The 18,845-nt window shown below is 53.6% G+C and overlaps 1 protein-coding gene across 1 annotated transcript in view; it reads left to right on the plus strand.

Annotated features, from left to right (window-relative positions):
* SUCLA2 (succinate-CoA ligase ADP-forming subunit beta) overlaps positions 1–18,845 on the plus strand; it is a 753,371-nt gene that overhangs the window by 368,634 nt on the left and 365,892 nt on the right. The window contains exon 5 of the mRNA XM_069640760.1: positions 4,214–4,342. Coding sequence (XP_069496861.1) covers positions 4,214–4,342 — 129 coding nt within the window. The remainder of the gene's footprint in view (positions 1–4,213; positions 4,343–18,845) is intronic.

An 18,845-nucleotide genomic window follows, 5' to 3' on the forward strand; every position in this document is an offset into this window, starting at 1 on the left:
GGAGCAAATGCAGGATAGGTGTGTGTAAGCTTAGTCTTGTAGAAAGTATTGGTAAAGCTCCAGCCCCACGAGACCAAGATCAGCTAAGGTCATTTATGGGAATGGCTGAGTTCTACCACGAATTTGTTAATAACTTTGCTACCATTTCAGCTCCTTTTGAGAGAATTGTTGAAGAAGGGTGTTGGGTTTTTGTGGTCGGATGAATGTCAGGATGCTTTTCAAAAAATTAAAGAGGGAATTGCTGGTGCCCCTTCATTGGGAGGGTTTGTGAGTGGTAGGAAAACTGCTGACGGTGGATGACTGTTTATTAGGTTTGGGAGCAGCTCTTTCAGAAGTGGACAGTGGGAAGGAGGAGCCATGTAATTGCTTTTGCATCCAGACCATTGAAGGGTGTGGAAAAGAATTACTTGGTTGTAGAGAGAGGGGCTTTGGCTGTGTTTTGGGCTGTTGTGCATTTTCATTTTTTCTTGTAGGATCGGAGTTTCACAGTAAAAACCGACCATATGCCTTTGGTACAAATGTTGGCTGGTGAAGGTTGGTCAAAAGGGTTGCCCAGAATCTTGAGGTGGATGTTGGGGCTGCAAGGGTACGGTTTTCACATGTGTTTTGTACCAGGTAGGGAAAATGTTGTTGCTAATTGTCTTTTGGGGCTTCCGGTAGAGGAAAATTAGGAGGCTGGAGGGAAGTTGCAAGATGAGATGATTGTCGCCAGCATCGAACTTGGGGCGGTGGAGAAACAAGAGTGGATGGTGGTTGAGAAGAATGATGACGTTCTTAGCAAGGTGAACGAATGGACAGTGGTAGGTTGGCTGAATAAAAAGGAAATTGAAGGGAAATTCGATTGTTTTTATGATATTAAAAATGAATTGTTTGACGGGGACCGGCAGAAGACTTTGGAGAGGTAGTAAGGTGATTCCTCCTGAAGGAGTCGGAGAGAGGCCCATTGATATTGTCCATCAAGTGCACTGTGGAATAAGTGGGACTAATATGTTGTTAATGCAACATTATTGGTGGCTAGCCATGGATAGTGGAGTGGCCAGGAGGGTAACAGTGTGTAGTGTGTGTGGCATGTGACAAGCACAAGGTGGTAAGAGACTCCACTTCTACCGGTACATGTACTGGGTGAGCCTTGGCAAAAAGTGGCAGTAGATCTATGGGTCCCATTCAAGGATTGGGTGATAGTTTTTAGTTCATTGTGGTCTTGATTGATTACCACTCGAAGTGAATGGAATGGTCTGACAGAAGCTACCACAGTGGAATTGCTGGCATTTTTTGAGGAAGTGTTTTTTAGGGCAGGTTTCCCTTCAGAAATTGTAAAGGACTATGGCGTACCTGAAAACATGGAAAAAAAAATGGTTGTACTTTGGAATGGTGCACACTTATACAGCACTGTACCATCCCAGGGCGAATAGGTTCTTGAAGGGTGGCGTTCAATTGGCCATGAGATTGGGATTGTCATGGTCTGCAGTGCTTGGGGGGAAATGGTGTGGAGCTATTGTACCACGCCCCTTTCGGTTACTAAGGTTTACCTGTTTGTGTCACTGAAGGGGCGCCAAGCGGGCACCAAGTTATGTCCAGGTTGGATGGGGTAAGCTTGCATTGTTAAAGTGGATCGCAAAGAGATAATGAAACTGATAGAAGAGGCCCATTTTCAGTACAAGAATGCGTTCGATGAAGTGTCTAAAGTCAAGGAGCAAGAGTGGGCTGTTGGGGACTTGGTACTTACCAAAAACCCCAGGTATGGGCTCAAGTGGGTCCTAAAAGGATCACGACTGTAAGAGGAAGTGTGGTGGTTGTTGAGGGAGATGAGGTTTGGTCAAAGGGAAGATTGGTATCAAGCAGTACAGTCTTCAGTAGGAGACCATAGTGGCTCAGTGTTAGGAGTTGCTACTCATATCGATTAGAGAGGAAACGGTTGTGTTGTGTGTTAGTATCACCTAGACCTTTTAGATCGTTTTGTGTTGTGATGTCTGTCGCCAGTTGCTATAATTGACTGATTAGTTTTAACCTGCAAGATCATCACAATGGCATTTAAAACGATCATATGCTTTACAGATTCTTCGGAAATTGAGTTACAAAGTTCCACCAGTGATGTAAGGAAGTATTCAAGTACACGAAATAATGCATTGGAGGTGTTCTCATAACACCTCCAATGCATAATTGCGTGTTGTGCACAATTCTGGGCTGAGTTTGTGCGTATACTAATTCTGCAGCACCAAAAGCCTGAACGCACGGGACTCGCGTGCAGTTCTAACAATGAGAAGTGCCTGTAGAATTGTTAACTAACACCGGAGATTGAAGTAGATTTTCGTCACACAAAACTGACTTGGTGTGATGCAATTTAAGAAAACCAACCAGTTGATCAGATGAAGATTCCCTAGCATCCTTTGTCTCAAATTGACCATTCAAATCCCTTTCCGCCTAAGGGCACATTGCCATCTCATTAAGAGACGTATCGCAGTCACCGTAATTTAAATGTGAACCATGCTAGAATTTGTTACACCCAAGTGTGCCTGAATTTTTATGCTTTCATATACTTGTTTGTTTATGCTCGTGCCAACTGGTCAAAATTGCTTAAAACAGAACTTTTTTTTCAGAGAGCAAGCTGCGTTCCGAAACTACTCTAAAGCGCACGTAATTCTCCCGACTGTTGACCTTGTTAAAGTGTTTTCCCGTAGATTGTAAGGGTGTGTCAGCACTGGTTACATCACTCGTTTTACCTTCGATGCAACTCGCCGATTCAGGGCTCAAGTGCTCTACGCTAATCTTGCTTATATCGACCTATGCCACATGACCTGCCAGATTCCACAGCAAGAGTCGGAGGCCGATTTGAAATTGTGAGGGTAACGCGCTTTGTGCACGGGTCGCTTTTGCGCCACTTCGGTGCATCGGCTGATTGATAGCTGGAGGGAATGGTAGAAACTCACTGGTTCAAAGGGCTCACCAGCCCAGCAGTTGCATGGTATAAGAGAAGTGAGCACCGCCATCTCCAAGGTCTAAGTCCAACAGGCATAAGCATGTCTTTCCTTAAAACTAGTCTTCAAATTCAACACCATTCTATTTCTCTGCTGACTATTTATTGAGATCAAGACCACATGCGCATTAAGTGTGAACAAGGTAAATGTGTTAAATTCAGAAGGAGCGAGCAACATGCACACAGCCCGGCCCCACTTTAACCACTGTTTGGTTCTAGAACCTGGATAGGTTCTGGAACCTCATCGAAAGCAAACCAGATCCAAATACAACACTATTACAACTTGGGCAGCTCCGGCTGGATTTCTTTGTCCCCGGATTGGACATGAATGCACTAGAATGTGTGAAACTACATACATCAATGAGGAAAGGGGATGGGATGATGAGTGAGTGTAACTCAACCTAGTGACTGCTATGCCCACAGTACAGAGTCCCGTTTTCTCCATTCAGCAGACACAGCCACCCCCTTAAAGTGACTCCTTTGGACTGCACTACTCATGGGATGTCGCATCCTTTGGTGGCAGGACAGGAGCGTGTGTGGGTGGCCACTCCTCGTGGTGCACTCTCTCGCGTAGCTTGGCAGCGAACGCTCCATGGCACTGTTTGTTTTTTTAAACCTGCTGCTTTGCATCATGCTGCTATGAACTATGAGTACATTAGTCACTGGGGTGAGTAACTGAAACCTTTTCACCCATCATCCTTCTTGGGGGCAGTGCACGGTTGCCTCTGTCAGAGGTTTAATACTGAGATTAATCGTCCCAGCCACTTGGATTATTGTAGATCAGTGTATCCTCTGGCCGCTTTAATACCTGCAATAGGCCCGACAAGTCACGTAGATTCACAAACTTCTACTTTAAGGCAAAACCACTAATCAAGAAAAGGAGAACATTGAATGCACATAATGTAGGATGATACTTGGGTTTGCTATGCCGAAAGGCAATTTATTAGCATTGCTGTTGCTACAAGTTTGATGGTAGCAGTGATCCTGCGTGTGGCATATCTCATAATCTTTCCATCCATTTCAATAAGTACTTTTAAAAAAGTTGTTGAAAAGTCATCTGCTTGTACTTGAGCCTCACCACAAAAGTAATGTGTGTTGCGATAATTGTCTCCAAACGCATTTGTATTCAAGACTGCGAGAAAGTTCTTTGAGGCAAGGTGAACAACAGTTTCACTGTAACCTTGTAGTTTGATGAAGCACTGTGACGTGTATTTTGAAAGTGTTGTCTTCCTTCCTTAGGGGCCTGTACTAATAGGAAGCGCTCAAGGTGGTGTAAATATTGAAGATATTGCAGCAGAGAATCCAGACGCCATTATTAAGGAACCCATTGACATTGTTGACGGCATCAAAAAGGAGCAAGCACTACGGGTACTGCCTTTCTTTTTCTCTGAATAGTAAATACAAGTTATGGATTAAATCCAGTGTGCATTTCACTGATCGCGCATATCTTTCCTGCTTCCAGTTTGTTAAACCCCTGAAAGCCTAATACAAACTTGATTTTAGGTAGATGTTTAACAGTCTTCTTGTGAAGGGCCATATTTGTGTTTTCCAACGTGCTGTCTCCCGCTGGTTTCTCAGTCTAGGGAGCAGCTTGAAGTAAATGTTACTGTGCTCAATGTCTGCCTTTAGCTGCCAGAGACAAAAGTGGACACTTTTCACTTACTATTTGTAAACCTAGGTCTTTTCCTTTTACCTTAACACTGGGATGAACACTAAAAGGTCCACAGTGTGTGTCATGCCCTGTTGATTGAGCGTGCGCGCCTGTGCAAAGTTGCAGAGGTGTGCGCACAAGTACTAGTAGAATGAATACATGTATGCACATATGTATGTACAAGATGTGGCATACTGACATTGACTTGTTTAAATTGCTAGAGCTTGTGTTGTAACGGGTGGTTGTTTTGCTTGTAGCTCATTTCGGTTTTAATAAATATACATTTGCATGCTGTTTATTTCATTGGCAACAAGATATAAGCAGCACACAAACTCACTGATAACTGATTGTGCACGCAGGAGAACATGTGGCTATTTAAGGTTAACTAACGCCAGTAAACAAAGAGCAATAATCGTCCATTGGGGATTTAATTTCTGCAAATATTGGGACCAATTTGCACATAGCTATGCATCAAAAACCTAACTGCTGTGAAAGGTGTTGGTAAACGGTCCTGCTTTCTAGTGGGACTGGAGAGGGATGTTTGCTTTAGAAATGTAAAGATGATGCACCACCTATAGAAGCTTACTAAGATCTGGTATATTGTATAACAAGTATAGATACCCGCCCATAAGGTTCGGTAGCAGTGTTGACTCACTGTGGTTCGTGAAAAGAACATAGTGGCATGTGCTTCCTAGTCCTTGTGTGTAGCATAATGCCATTGGCCAAGAAGCTTTTGATAGGGTCTTTGTATAGAGATGTGCATTTACAGTTTATGCGCCTCTTATGTTACTAAGTGGCAAGGCTTGTAAGACTTTGGCACTTTTGGCTAGGTTAGCATAAAGACTGTGGTTATATTTAGTTAGGAATGTGGAATATTTTTTTATAAATGTGCTTGTCCAAAGGACAAGATGGTATACAAATATACTTCCTCTTTTTTTTTTAAACTTCCTTTTTATTATTATTGCGTTAGCTACGAAAAGCAAATAAAGGTCAACAATGACAAGAAGATAAACATAAAGAGAGGAAAGAGTCGAACAAACCCCCGTATCACAGCACCCAAGAGCCTCACTTCGCAGCCGCCTTTCTCCCTTGAGTTCTCAACCGAAGATGTCCAGGAGTTTAAGTCTTTGCGGGCACCATTGTTTTCGGAAGTCCCCCTTTAAGTATTCCAAGGTCTCTCCCCAGTCTGCGCGGAAGGACTCCAGTTTATTATCTGCAGCCCACTCTAGCGCAACGATGTCCCACATTTTCCTCAGCCAGTCTTGCTCCGTAGGGATCGCGGCCCCCTTCCACCTCTGCGCAATGAGCGTAATCGCCGCCAAGGTGAATATCACTGACGCCTTAGTGCGCCCGTTTCCTATGCCCTCCCCCTCCAACCCACTCTTCCCCAGCAGAATCTCCTGAGGATCCCAAATGGCCCCCCCCTCCATTGCCTGGGCTGTGGCCCGTTTGATTCCGTCCCAGAAAGATTGGATGACGGGACAATCCCACCATATATGTGGGGCCGTACCCCTCTCCCCGCACCCCCTCCAACACTCCCCCGAGGTAGCAGGGTACATTGCATGAAGACGGGCGGGGGTGTAATGCCAACCCATCATGCACTTATACCAAACCTCCCGCACCTGGTTGGCCTTCGCGATCCTGGGGATCCGTGCCCACAGTCTCTCCCAGTCAGTCTGGTCCATTCGGACCCCCGAATGCCGCTCCCAGTCAGCCATATAAGCCAACCCGTGCACGGGCAGCCTTTCTCTAACTGCTTATACAAGGCTGAGATAAGGCCCTTAGAGCCCTCATGGGATGTTAGGAACTTTTCAAAGTGGGTTAGATCCCTAGTCGCCGCCCGCCTTATGACCGGAGACATCACCCAATGCCTAATTTGGAAATACCGATGCCTCTCCCTCTCTCCCAAACTAAACTCTTTTTTGCATTCCTCAAATGTTTTCACTCTATCTCCAATGAACATGTCCCTCATGGTCTTGCATCCCCCCCTCCTCCCAGACCCGAAACGCTCCACCCTCCATTCCCGGAGTGAAATCCCCATTCTGAAAAATAGGGGTGAACAGCGATGGAAAGGTCGTGGTCCCCCACTTCCCTACAGCCCGATCCCAGCTATCCGCTACGCTTTTCGTAATATCGCTCAAATAGAGGTGCGGAGGTCGCAACCGTCGCGGGAGCCAGAGAACTTCCCCCAGATGATGCCGAGCCACCGCTCTGTCCATCTTCACCCAATGCTTCAAGTAATCTTTCGAAAACCATTCTTTGATTATCCTGAGCTGTGCCGTGTCATGGTAGCGACGAAAATCGGGGAAGGCCAGGCCCCCTCTCTCCCTGAAAGTCATTAAAAGCTGTCTGGATAGTCGCGATACCCTCTCCCTCCACACAAAACCCCTGGTCAACCGATCCAGCCTCTTAAAGAAGCTCTCCGGGACCCTCAACGGGATGGCCTGGAAAAGGTAGAGCAGCCGGGGGAGTATCACCAGCCTACGAACAGCCCCCCTACCCAGCCATGAAATAGGGAGAGCACCCCACCGCCGTAGATCTTTTTTAATGGCTAAGAGTACCGGCTCGTAATTTGTGCTCTACCAACCGGCCAGTGAGGGGGTGATCCTCACTCCTAAGTACCGTAACCCAGAGGGGCTCCACTTGAATGGGGACAACTCCCTCGCCTCCTCTCCACCCAGCGAGAGATTCATCAGCTCAGACTTCTGGAAATTAACCCGCAAGCCCGAAACGTCTCCAAAAGTACTTAGCAGCGCTACGCAGGCTGGGAGAGATTCTCTCGGCTTGGTCAGTGTGAGCAGCATATCATCGGCGAAGGCCGCTACTTTGTGCTGCCCCCCTCCGAAGGGAATCCCAGTGATTTCCGCTGTCTGGCGTATCGCCAATAGAAGTGGTTCTAAGTAAATAGCGTAGAGTAACGGGGAAAGGGGGCACCCCTGTTTTGTCCCCCTCCGAAGCCTAAAAAGACCGGGACATCCCCCCATTAATTAGGATGCGGGAAGTGGGATTTTTATGGTTTGCAGCAACCAGGTTAATGAATCCCTCCCCAAACCCCATTTTCTCCATCACCTGGAATAGGAACGACCACTCCACCCGGTCAAATGCCTTCTCGGCATCTAGCGCCAAGAGGATTGCCGGGGTGGGTGTCTTATGGGACTTCTCTACTAAATGTGCCAGCCTCCTAATGTTATCAGCGGTTTGCCGTCCCACTACAAAACCCGACTGATCTTGGTGAATCAGAGAGGGAAGATGCTTCTCTAGGCGCCTCGCCAAGATCTTTGTGAAGATTTTTGCCTCTGTATTGATGAGGGCAATAGGGCGATAAGAGGTACATTCCTCCGGGTCCTTCCCAACCTTGTGAATAAGGGTGATCTTAGCCTCCTCCATTGTCGGGGTGATTCCGCCCTCGGCGCAAAACAAGTTGAATAACTGCGTCCGTTGCGGGACCAAAAGGTGGGAAAATGCTTTATAAAATTAAGCAGGGTAGCCATCCGGGCCCTGAGCCTTATTCCGGGGGAGAGAGACAATAATTGATCTCACTTCATCCTCAGTGATAGGGCGGCCCAGCTCCTCTGCAACCTCCCTGGAAACCCGCGGAAGGGGCAAGTTCCCCAAGAACTCCCTCTGCGGGAGAGGGGCCGATCCCTGAGAGGAGTAAAGGGCCTCATAAAACTCGACTACTCTCTCCTTTATCTCTTCAGCACGGGTAAGTCACCCACCCCCTTGGTCTCTAAGGGCCATGATTACCCTCTGTTCCCTTTGTCCCCTCAAGAGGCGGGCTAGAAGAAAGCCTGCTTTATTGGCTTTAGCGTAAAAGGTTTGCCTCACCCTCAGCATGGCTTCTTCCGCCTTCCTATTTCTCAGAATCCCTAGTTGTCCCTCTGCCAACCTATACGCCTTAAAGACCTTCCTTGTGGGGGTTTCCCACAGTTGGGCTCCAGCCGCCTCCACCTCCCGTTCTAGCTGGATCTCCAGCTCCCTCAATCGTTTAGTCCTATCCCTGAGAACCTCCTGCAGCTTAAATTCAATACTCCTTCCAAAGGCAAGGGCTACACCACCCCCCCTCTTCGTAGGGCCAGACGCGAACCATATCAGGGGAAAACCCTTAAGATGCAGCCGCGCCTGATCCCGCTTCCTCAGGTGAGTCTCCTGCAATGCCAACACATCTGGTTTATGAGACCTAACAAATTGTTCCAGCTTCATGCTCTTAAGGGGGGAGTTAAGCCCCCTCACATTATGTGTTTGCCACTTAAAGGTATCAAGCGGGCATATTGTGCCGTTACCGGCTGACCTCCCAGAGGCTCAGGATGGCATCTGGCCACCATCCCCAGCTTCCTGTCTGGAACGGGACCCCGGTCCCACCCCTACTCCTCCACACTTGCCCCTGCTACCGGAACCGCTGGGCATCGCTTCCCTGTTGGGTGCTGTGACCACCATTCAAACCTCCCCCCCCTTCCCACCCCCCCTCCGCCCAAAGAATAGCCTTCCCCTTCCCAACCCTTCGCCCTCCCAACCCCAACTTGGAGGGCGGACCGAAAACCCCCCCACACACCCCCGGACTCACTTGTCCTTGCACGATCCAAGAAGTGCTCCTCCGCTCCCCTCCCGACTCCACTAATAGCCAACATCCCACCACCCCCTTTTAGTATTTCATCCTAGTTCATATCTCCAGAATCATCCTGGGCCGGATTCCCTCTCCTCTTCCCCTCCTCGAGCGGCCACCCCTCCTCCCTCCTGCGGCCGCCTTCGGGCCCTTTTCTTCCTTGCTTTATCCCCTAAGGTCGATCAAGCCCAAGGTCTGACCCTGTCTCCTTGAATCGACTGGGTCGAGTGGGCTCCCCCAGCGCCCCCCTCTCCTTCTAGATCAAGGTGGATGACAGCAGCCGCCTCCTGCAGAGAAGTGGCCCTCCTTTGAACACCCTCCCACTCGAACACCAGCCCGAATGGGAAAGTCCACCTGTACCTGACGTTTTTCCTAGCGGGTTCTCTGAGGACAGGTCGCATGGCCCTCCTTTTCAGTAGGGTACTGTTTGCCAGATCCTGAAACAGAGTGATCTCCTGGCCCTTATATTGGACCGGTTCACGGCGCCTTGCAGCACGCAGCACCACCTCCCTTTGGGCGTAGCGCGCAAACGCAGCCAGAACATCCCAGGGTCTAGCGTCAGGGCCGCGAACGAGCCGGCCCACTCTGTGCACCCTGTCCAGCTCTATTGCCTCGGGGTCCTCTTCGCCCAGCAAGTCCATGAAAATTCTCTGAACTTCTCCCTTCAGGTCCCTGTCCGCCACCGACTCCGGCAAGAGTTTAACTCTAATATTGATCCGTCTCGACCTATTTTCGAGGTCCTCCAGTTGAATTTCTAGGTTGCGAGTCGCTAGGTCCAGGCGATCAATAGCCTCCCCGTTGGCCGTTCCATCCTTTTCCACTTCCTGCAGGCCCCTCTCCAGTGTGTCCGTTCTTTCCCCCAGGTGGGCCACCCCCTGTTTCAGCTCCTCCAGGGCCATATTCAAATCGGATCGCAGCAGCTGAAACTGATCCTGAAAGGTTTTGGCTAAATCTTGCCTAGGGCATGCATCTCACCCTTGAGGTCCCCCCTCGTCAGAGGTTCCCGGCTCCCAGCCTCTTCATGAGCCGCGTGCATGTTATAATGCCCATTAGCCGCTCCATCATTGCCTGTGCCTTCCATCGCCGACCACATGGAGGGGAGGGTACCCGGGGGGGTCCCCCGACCGCTGGCTGGAGCGCAACGCTCTACTCCTAGGCTTGGAGGGCATCCGCTCCTTCGCACTTCTGGGGGGCCCGTCGATGCGGGAGAAGGAAGTCTGCCCCCTCCCAGGCAGATCGCTGCACACCCCAAGTCCCTCTCAAAGCGCTGTGAGCGCCTCCCCTCCACAGCCAACCCCCCAGTTGGGGCAGTAATTACAGCAAGCGGCGTCAGTGGGGTCCCCCCCCTCCTGTGGTTGTCTCAGCCAGGGGGTCCCAAACCCCAGCTCAGCTCCTCCGCCAAAGCAGCTATCTCCAGGGGAACTCCGCAGCCGTCAGGGTGGGGAAGGAGCCCGTTATACAGCTCTCCCGGGACCCCCCCCCCCTCAAGTCACGCACCGGGTCAGGGCCCGCAGAAGTCCGTTCTCCCGCCTTGGTTTCTCTCCTGAGGGCGGCTGAACCAGTCAGGCCGCCCCCTACCGTCCAGAGCGGGCCAAGGGGGGGGTTCACCTCCAATCCACACCCCCCCCGAAGGCTCGCCCGCTCCCCACCTACTCGGGAGTCCGGCACTCCACTCCGGCGCCTCTTCACGTCGCCGCGCCTCTGAGCCGTTGTGGGGGAATCCGGCAGCACTCCTCACCGTAGGGAGCCCACTCTCTCCGAGTGCTCCCGGGCCGCCGGACCGCATCGGGCTGCCCCTCTCGCACGGGGACGTCCTCTGGTCGCCGCTACTGCCCTCCGGGGGGGGCAGACACCGGGGGCAGGCCCACCCCTCCCCCCACGCCGGGGTCACTCTCGCCCGCCAAGGACTGGTCGCCGGCTCTCTTCGCCGCAGGCAGAGACACTCGCCCGCGGCTGCCAGCACACGCCGCCGCCGTTGTACAGGATCCGGATCCGCGGCCCCTGGTGTCTCACGCCGCACAGCCTCGCCCAACGCAGCACCGCTCCTCAGCAGCTGCCGATTGCCCTCGGGGGGTGGTGGGTCCCGATCGAGGGCCTCGGGATGCGGGAGCGGCCGTCAGCACGTCTACTCGCTGCCGACGGCCATCTTGAATCCCCTATACTTCCTCTTTTAAACAAGCATTGGCAGTGCCAATAGGTTTGGCATTTACTGCTATTTGAATTGTGCATTTATAGGCACCAGGGTGCAAGGAGAGTGCAACGTTTCAAAGGGGGGTGCAATATGGGGTGCAGGTGTGCAATATAATGAGAAGGGCAATAGAGCAAGGGAGGAAGCCTTTGATTTAGCGTGCCATCATGAGCATGAGGAAATATGAGCGAGAAAGGGTGAGAGGGTAAGAAATAAAGCAAGAGTGTGAGAGGAAGGATGAGAGGATAGGGAGAGGGGTAGGGTGGGTGGGGGAATAAAGGGTGTAGGTTTGATGGTGGGGATAAAGAGAGAGATGGTCAAGTTGAGTAGAGAAAGAGGGGGTATGATGGGTGGTGGTAGAGACGGGGTAGGTGCGGATAGAGCCAATTATTGTAGGGCAGGTGGATGGGGTAGAGAGAGGGGTGGTGTGTGTTTGGTGGTGGAAGAAAGGGTCAGTGTAGGGTGGGTGGGGTAGAGTGTGGATATGGTGGGGGTCGAGGGAGTTGATGGGATGGGTGGGGGGTGATGAGAGTGTGGGTAGGATGGGTGAGGATAGAGTGTGGGTTGGTTGGCTAGGGGTAGAAAAAGTGGGGGTAGGGTGTGTGGGGATAGAAAGAGTGGGTGGGGGTAGAACTACTGGGGGTTGGGTGGGTGTAAAGAAAGTTGGTAGGGGGTGTGGGGATAGGGAGAATTGCTAGGCTGTGGATGGGTTAGAGAGTTGGGGAAGGTGGGTGAGGGTAGTGTTGGGTAAGGTGGATGGGTTAGAGAGTGGGTGAGGGGGTTGGGTGGGAGAGGGTAGAGAGTGGGGGTAAGGTTGGTGAGGGGGTAGGGTGGGGTTAGAAACTTTGGGTGGGGTGGGTGTAGAAGGACTAGGGTGGGTGGGGTAGAAATACAGGGTGTAGGGTGGGTATGTGGAGAGTTGGGGTAGGTTGGGGAATGGTAGAGAGTGGGGTAAAGTGGGTGGGGGTAGAGAGTGGCGGTTGGGTGGGTGAGGGTAGAAAGTTGGGGTAGAGAGTGGATGGGATAAAAGGGGGTGTTAGAAAGTGGTGCTAGGGTGGTTGGGTGGGGCAAGATAGTGTTGCTGGGGTGGGTGGGATGGTTTTTGAAAGTTGTGGTAGGGTTGGTGGTGTGAGTGGTGGTAGGATGGGTGGGGGCAAGAGTAGGGTGGTTATGGGTAGAGAGTGGGTAGGGTGGATGGATATGGGTAGAAAGATTGGGGGTAGGCTGGGCGAGTGGATTTAAAGAGCGTGGGGTTAGGGTGGGTGGTAGAGAGTGGGGGTGGGTGTAGAAGCAGTGAAGGTTGGGTGGGGGTAGAAATTCTGGTGGTAGGGCGGGGGTGGGTGTAGAAAGAGTGGGGGTTGGGTGGGTGGCAGTTGAAAGTGGGGGGTGTGAGTGGGTAGGAGGGTTTGTGGGCAGAGTGGGGGGTGTGAGTGGGTAGGAGGGTTTGGGGGCAGAGTGGGGGTTGGGTGGGAGGGTTTTGTGGCCTGAGAGTGGGGGTTGGGTGGGAGGATTGGGAGAGAGTGGGAGTAGGGGGGTGGATATGGGTAGAGAGAGTGTGGGTAGAGGGGGTCGGCTAGGCTGTTGGTAGGGTGGGTAGTGCAAGAGACTGGAGTTAGGATGGGTGGGGCTAGAGAGAGTAGAGGTAAGCTGGGTGAAAGTAGGATGGGTAGTTTGGCTTTGAGAGTGGGATGCATGCGTGGCATTGCTGGCTGCTATGCAAACCATATATTCTAGTTCAGAGCCCCATTTCCCAATCTTTTTTGTTTGTTTTGTTTTCTGTGTAATTCAATTACAATACTAAAATAAGATGTAGAAGTGTTTGTTCGAGGGGATTGGGATCCTCCGACGTATTCCATATCTATGACAGTAATCACCACAGCTGTGCTGCTTCGAAAAATCGTCTGCGTCCTGCGTCGATGACACTGATACGCCACCCTCGAGGACCTCCTCCGACGGCCGACGTCATGGATGTTATAAGTAGGACGCACGACGCCCGTAGCCTCAGTTCCGGTTTTTCCGCTAACTTGTTCGCTTTGGGAATCTCGGCGCGCCTCGACTCTTTCGAGTTTGTTGTTTCTCGGTTCTTCGAATCTGTTTGGTGTTTGTGAAGTATTTCTTCGTGAAGATGTCTACCCCGTCTTCCACACCGCGTCCGGGCTTTAAGAAGTGCGGGGACTGTGGGTCCAAGATGTCGGTTACGGACTTGCACGACGCCTGCCTCTGGTGCCTCGGGGAGGCCCATGACACGGATGACTGTGTCGACTGCCAGTCGCTCACGTCGAAAGCCTTGCGGGAGCGCAAGAAGAAGTTATCGGTAGGTAAGGTGTCCAAGCCCCGGAAGTAGAGGTCTGCAGGGCTTTCGACGGACGACTCGAGGGGTGACTCTCTGCGCCGTCGTCGGACGTCCAGTGGGTCTCGGTCCCGTAGTCGGTCTTGCTACTCCTCTGCTTCTTCGAGGCACTCCCGGAAGCACCGTCATCGGTCGCCTTCCCCGTCCTCATCCGAGGACTCCGCCCATCGGCGGGTCTCTTACCCCACCAAGCATGCAACCCCGGAGGAATGGGCTTTCTTCGGGAAGAAAATGTTGGCGATTCTCGATCACAGGGCACTGGTCCGTCCACGCCTTCGAGTGGGGTCGGTCGTGATCAGCCGAGAGACACCACTCGCACGCCTTCGGGCTCGGGTGGTCGTCACGATTCGCAGGAAAGGTCCCACTCGGACAAGGGGAATCGTGCTCGGCATGCCCCGTCCAGGTCCCGGTCCTCGACGCGCTCGAGACCGTGTGAACCTGTGGTGTCTTCACAGAAGACGTCGACGCCAAGGTCTTCGACGGACTCTTTCGAGGGCTTGCCTTTGAAGAAGTCGATGCCATCAGCGTCCCAGCCGTCGAGGGGACACGCTCGGGGCCCAGGTCCTCGAGGACTGTGTTGGCGCCGTCCATTGCTGTCGACGCCGCGCTCAGCGTCAACGCCGATTCCCTCAACGCCTTTCGAGGCTGTGTCGATGGGGGTACCCCGTGGCTCAGTGGAACCACCTAGAAAGGCTTTGGCCAAGGTCAAGCATGGCTTTGGTTCAAGTTCTGTGCCTTCTTACCACCATCTGGAGTTCATTTCAGAGGTGGATGAGGGCTCTGATGATGGTATGGTGCCCGACACTGTGCCAGACGAGATTCTCTCGGGTCATAGCCAGTTTGAGGACTTGAGGCAGTCCCTGCATGATGCTAGTGGGCTGGACCACCTCTCCGGAGGTGGAGTTTTGTAGGCCTGAGCCTGGCACTCATGCCGATTCTTCGTACCGGCGCATTATGTCAAGGGTCACCTAGTACTTAGGATGGTCTGCTCCCCTGGGGGAGTTTGTTCAGGATGACCTTAAGGATATCCTCGACATTGGTCCACCAACTGACCTGGTACTGCCGATTCATATGGCTCTACAGAGGAGGGTGGCCGTGGCTTGGACTGCTGCGGAGAGTATCCCGGCAGTGGGCAAGTCATTGCCGCGAATGTACCGCCCAGCCAGAAGTGACCCCTGTTACTTGTCCAAGCACCCTACTCCGGAGAGTTTGGTGGTGCAGGCAGCTACGGCCCGGCAAAGCAGGCGTCGTACCCTACCTTCTCCAGCATGGGGTCTGGCATGGATTCACATGCTCATGAATATTCCCCGTCGTCAGGCTGGGAATCCTCGGTAAAGAAAAAAACAGTATCAGTTTCGTTTCTGATCTGTCTTTCGTAGTAGTAACCAATCACTGATCTCTGCGTCATACTGACCACAGCCAATGACTGCCCTCTACCTAAACCCGCCTCTGGCAGCCATCTTCAGATTTTTACCGCACGTTCAAGTGTTGGGATCCTCGTGCTATTGCTCTCGAGCGTTAGTGCTATTTTTTCACGTTTTTTGGTCAAAAAAGAGCCTCAAGCTCCACCGACTCTTCATCCGATCAACGGGGACCCGTGTCGGATTTGTCTATGCCCCTCAAGGGTGAAGATTTCGTCGAGCTACGCTTTTGGAGGACTCCAGAAGTTTCTCAGGCCCATCTCGGACATGGCCCAGGAGAAGGGAAGCTCGACGCCCGGAAAGCTGTTCAGGGTCTGCCCTGGATGCCAGCTGCAGAATGTCTTTAAGGAGGACGAACACTTCTTTTGTCTTTACTGCCTACATGAGGACAAGACGCACATGGAGAAGGACTGTGCGTTTTGCGGCAACATGTCGGTGCGGACCATGAAGGACCGCCATCAACGTCTCGCCAACTGGCTGGAAGGGAAGAGCCCGTCAGGCGAGAAGAAGAGGAAGAAATCCGAGCGGTCTTCTAAGACCTTTGAGGACGCCCCGGCGACGGGGGTCCAACACAAGGCCAAGCACCGCGAGTCCGCTGGCACCGGGAGCGCTGAACGGTCTGGCTCTACGGGCGCCAGGAAGGGCGCATCCTCCCCGGCACCATCAACCACGAGCCAACGCTCTGGTTCGGGTAAGAGGAAGGCCGAGCACCCGGCGAAGCTCCTGGAGAGGCCCCGGTCGAGCTCGAAGGCCCCATCGGAGGGGGAGCGAGGCAGTGTTCCCCCCCCACAAGGAGAAGGCGGTGAGCGCACCTAGGGTGGTGAAAGCCTTAATCCATCCGGCCAAGGCCTCTATCGAGACAGTTGCGGCGGCCCTGGCTCAGCCTGTGGAGGCTACACCAGTGGTGGCGACGTCGGGGCTCAGAGTATCGCTGCCACCGCGGAGGGAGTCTTCTTTTATGCCCATCGACAGGACCCCCGTGAAACCTCTGGCGGAGAAGAAAAAGGGGGGGCAGGAGGTCGTCGTGGATTCGGCCTCAACCTCTGAGGAAGAGCTGATCGAGGTCTTAAGCCACGGCGTTGGCATGGAAGAAGACCAGCCCGTCGGGAGGGATCACGACGCAGGAGACGACGATATCGTCGAGGGTGCCGACGGGGCCCCTGACCGCCCGTCGGACTCCCCTCAACCGGCGCCGCAAGACAACTCGGCGGCCATTTTGTTGGCTATACAGTCCTTATGCTCGGAGATAAGGACGAGACTGCCGTTACCACCAGCGGAGGAACCGCTCCCGACGGGGGACCCGGAGCCAGGCCCTTCTGGGAGCCCCCCCCCTAAGAGAAGGAGGATTCACCCTCCACCTCCTTTTCAGCCGTCGCGCCCTGTTCAGCCCTCCTCCCCGTCCACGACTCGTGGGGATGATACAGGGACTGACACGGCCGCGATGGGTACAGACGAGGAGGATCTGCCGTCGTCACCTCCCACCCGGGCTTCCCCGCCCAACGAGATTGGATCGTTTCACTCCATGATCGCCAAGGCATCCGAGCTCTTCCAGCTCTGCCCGGAGGAGAAGAAGGAAGGTTTCCTTTATCAACGGCGCGAGGCCAAGAGGAAGACGGTCCTCTCCGTGCCTCTACTGGACGATATTTGGGATGAGGGCCTCGCCCTCATCAAGAACCCATCCAAGACGCCGGCTAGAAGGGATCGGTACGAGAAGAAGTACCGGGTCCCGGACGCGGCCCCCTTGTGCCTCCGGGCACAGCCGACCCCGGACTCCATCGTCTCCGCGGCGGCCAGGAACAAAGCGGGGGGAGAGGGGGTGCGGCCTCCACGTCGACTTCCGATGGGGCGCAGGTTCATCTCGTCTGCAGCGTCGACGATTAAGGCGGCCAAAGCCCTTGGCTATAGTAGCCCGCTACGACAGGGAGCTGTGGTACAAACTGGCCCCCCTGCTGGACTTCCTACCGGATGACAAGAGGGCGGATGCCCTAGAGATCTTGCAGGAAGGTGAGGTGGCGTCGGACCACGCCATTACGATTGCGACAGACATCGCCGACACTGGATTTCGCCAGTTGGGCAAGGCGTGTGCCGTAGGCGGCGTGGATGGCTCAAGGCTACTGACTTCCGTCAAGACGTGCAGACCAGAGTCTTGGACATGCCGTTTGATGGAAACAACCTGTTTGGGAAAACAGTGGACGATTCCCTTCAAGCCATCAAAGCGGACACGGAGACGGCCCGAGCTCTCGGGGTTCTCTAGCAACTGCGGCCGCCCTTTCAGAGCGGCGGAGGCAAGGGCGCCTCCAAAGGTTCCGGCGGCGGATTTTCCACCTACCGTCAAGCGGCCCGTTCATCGTCGCAGGAAGCTTACAGGGGACGAGGCAAGTCAGGCGGAGCCCGCCGTCGTCGCCAAGGAGGTCAAGGCGGCAAAGCCTTGTCGAAGCAGGACTGAACCGGCCGTGGGGTCGGGCCCCCACCCAAGCACCCCGGTGGGAGGCCGGCTGGCGAGCTTCGTCAGCGTGTGGGAGTCCATCTCCACCGACCGTTGGGTGCTGGACGCCCTAGCCCAGGGCCACGCGCTCGAGTTTCAAAGAAGGTGCCCGCGCGTCCCCCCTGTGGCCAGGAAAGAACTGCACGTCCCTCAACTTCTCTTAGAGGTGAAGGCGATGCTCAGGAAGGGCGCCATCAAACTCGTCCCAAAGAGGCTTCGGGGCTCCGGAGTTTACTCAAGATACTTCCTCGTGAAGAAGACTGGAGGATGGCGTCCCATCCTGGACCTACGACGACTGAACAAATTCATCAAGGCACAGAAGTTCCGGATGGTCACCCTCCAACATGTCCTGGGTCAGCTGGAGGAGGGCGATTTCCTGTCATCGTTGGATTTGGAGGATGCCTACTTCCATATTCCCATCCTAAAGGGACACCGAAAGTTTCTCAGGTTCGTGGTCCAAGGGCGTCACTATCAGTTCAGAGCCCTTCCCTTCGGACTAAGGTCGGCACCCAGGGTGTTCACCAAGTGCCTCGCACCGGTGGCGGCGCAGCTGCGCCGAGAGGGGATCCACGTCTACCCCTACCTGGATGACTGGCTCATCCGAGCCAAGTCGAGGGAGCTCGCCGTGGATCACACGGCAAGGACCGTCCAACTTCTCACGGACCTGGGATTCTCCGTAAACTACGCCAAGTCCCACCTGGTGCCCGCGCAAGACACACTGTTCTGGGAGCGAAGCTCGACACAGTGTCGCTTCTGGCCTCCCCGTCGGAGGAAAGGACGAGGGCCATTCTGGGCAAGTTGCAGCGGATGCTGGTTGCGGACGCGGCCAAAGTGAGGTCCATCAAGTCCCTCCTCGGAATGATGTCTTCTTGCACCTACCTCATCCCCCTGTGCAGGCTCCGGATGCGCCCGTTGCAGGAGTTCCTGGACGCGCACTGGATTCAGACGACGGGCAGCTTCGAGGAGAGGATCACACTCGACGAGAGTTTCCGACGAGCGATCCGTTGGTGGGGCACCCGCGCACATCTGACGGCAGGCATGGACTTCCAGACCCCCGACCACCAGGAGACAGTGACCACGGATGCCTCCCTGGAAGGGTGGGGAGCACACACCGAAAATCTGCACGCAAGAGGCCTTTGGCTCCCGACGGAGAAGTCCCTCCATATCAACGTC

Source organism: Ambystoma mexicanum, chromosome 7q (genome assembly GCF_040938575.1).
Source record: "Ambystoma mexicanum isolate Mex_15411 chromosome 7q, UKY_AmexF1_1, whole genome shotgun sequence".
Classification (NCBI taxonomy): domain Eukaryota; kingdom Metazoa; phylum Chordata; class Amphibia; order Caudata; family Ambystomatidae; genus Ambystoma; species Ambystoma mexicanum.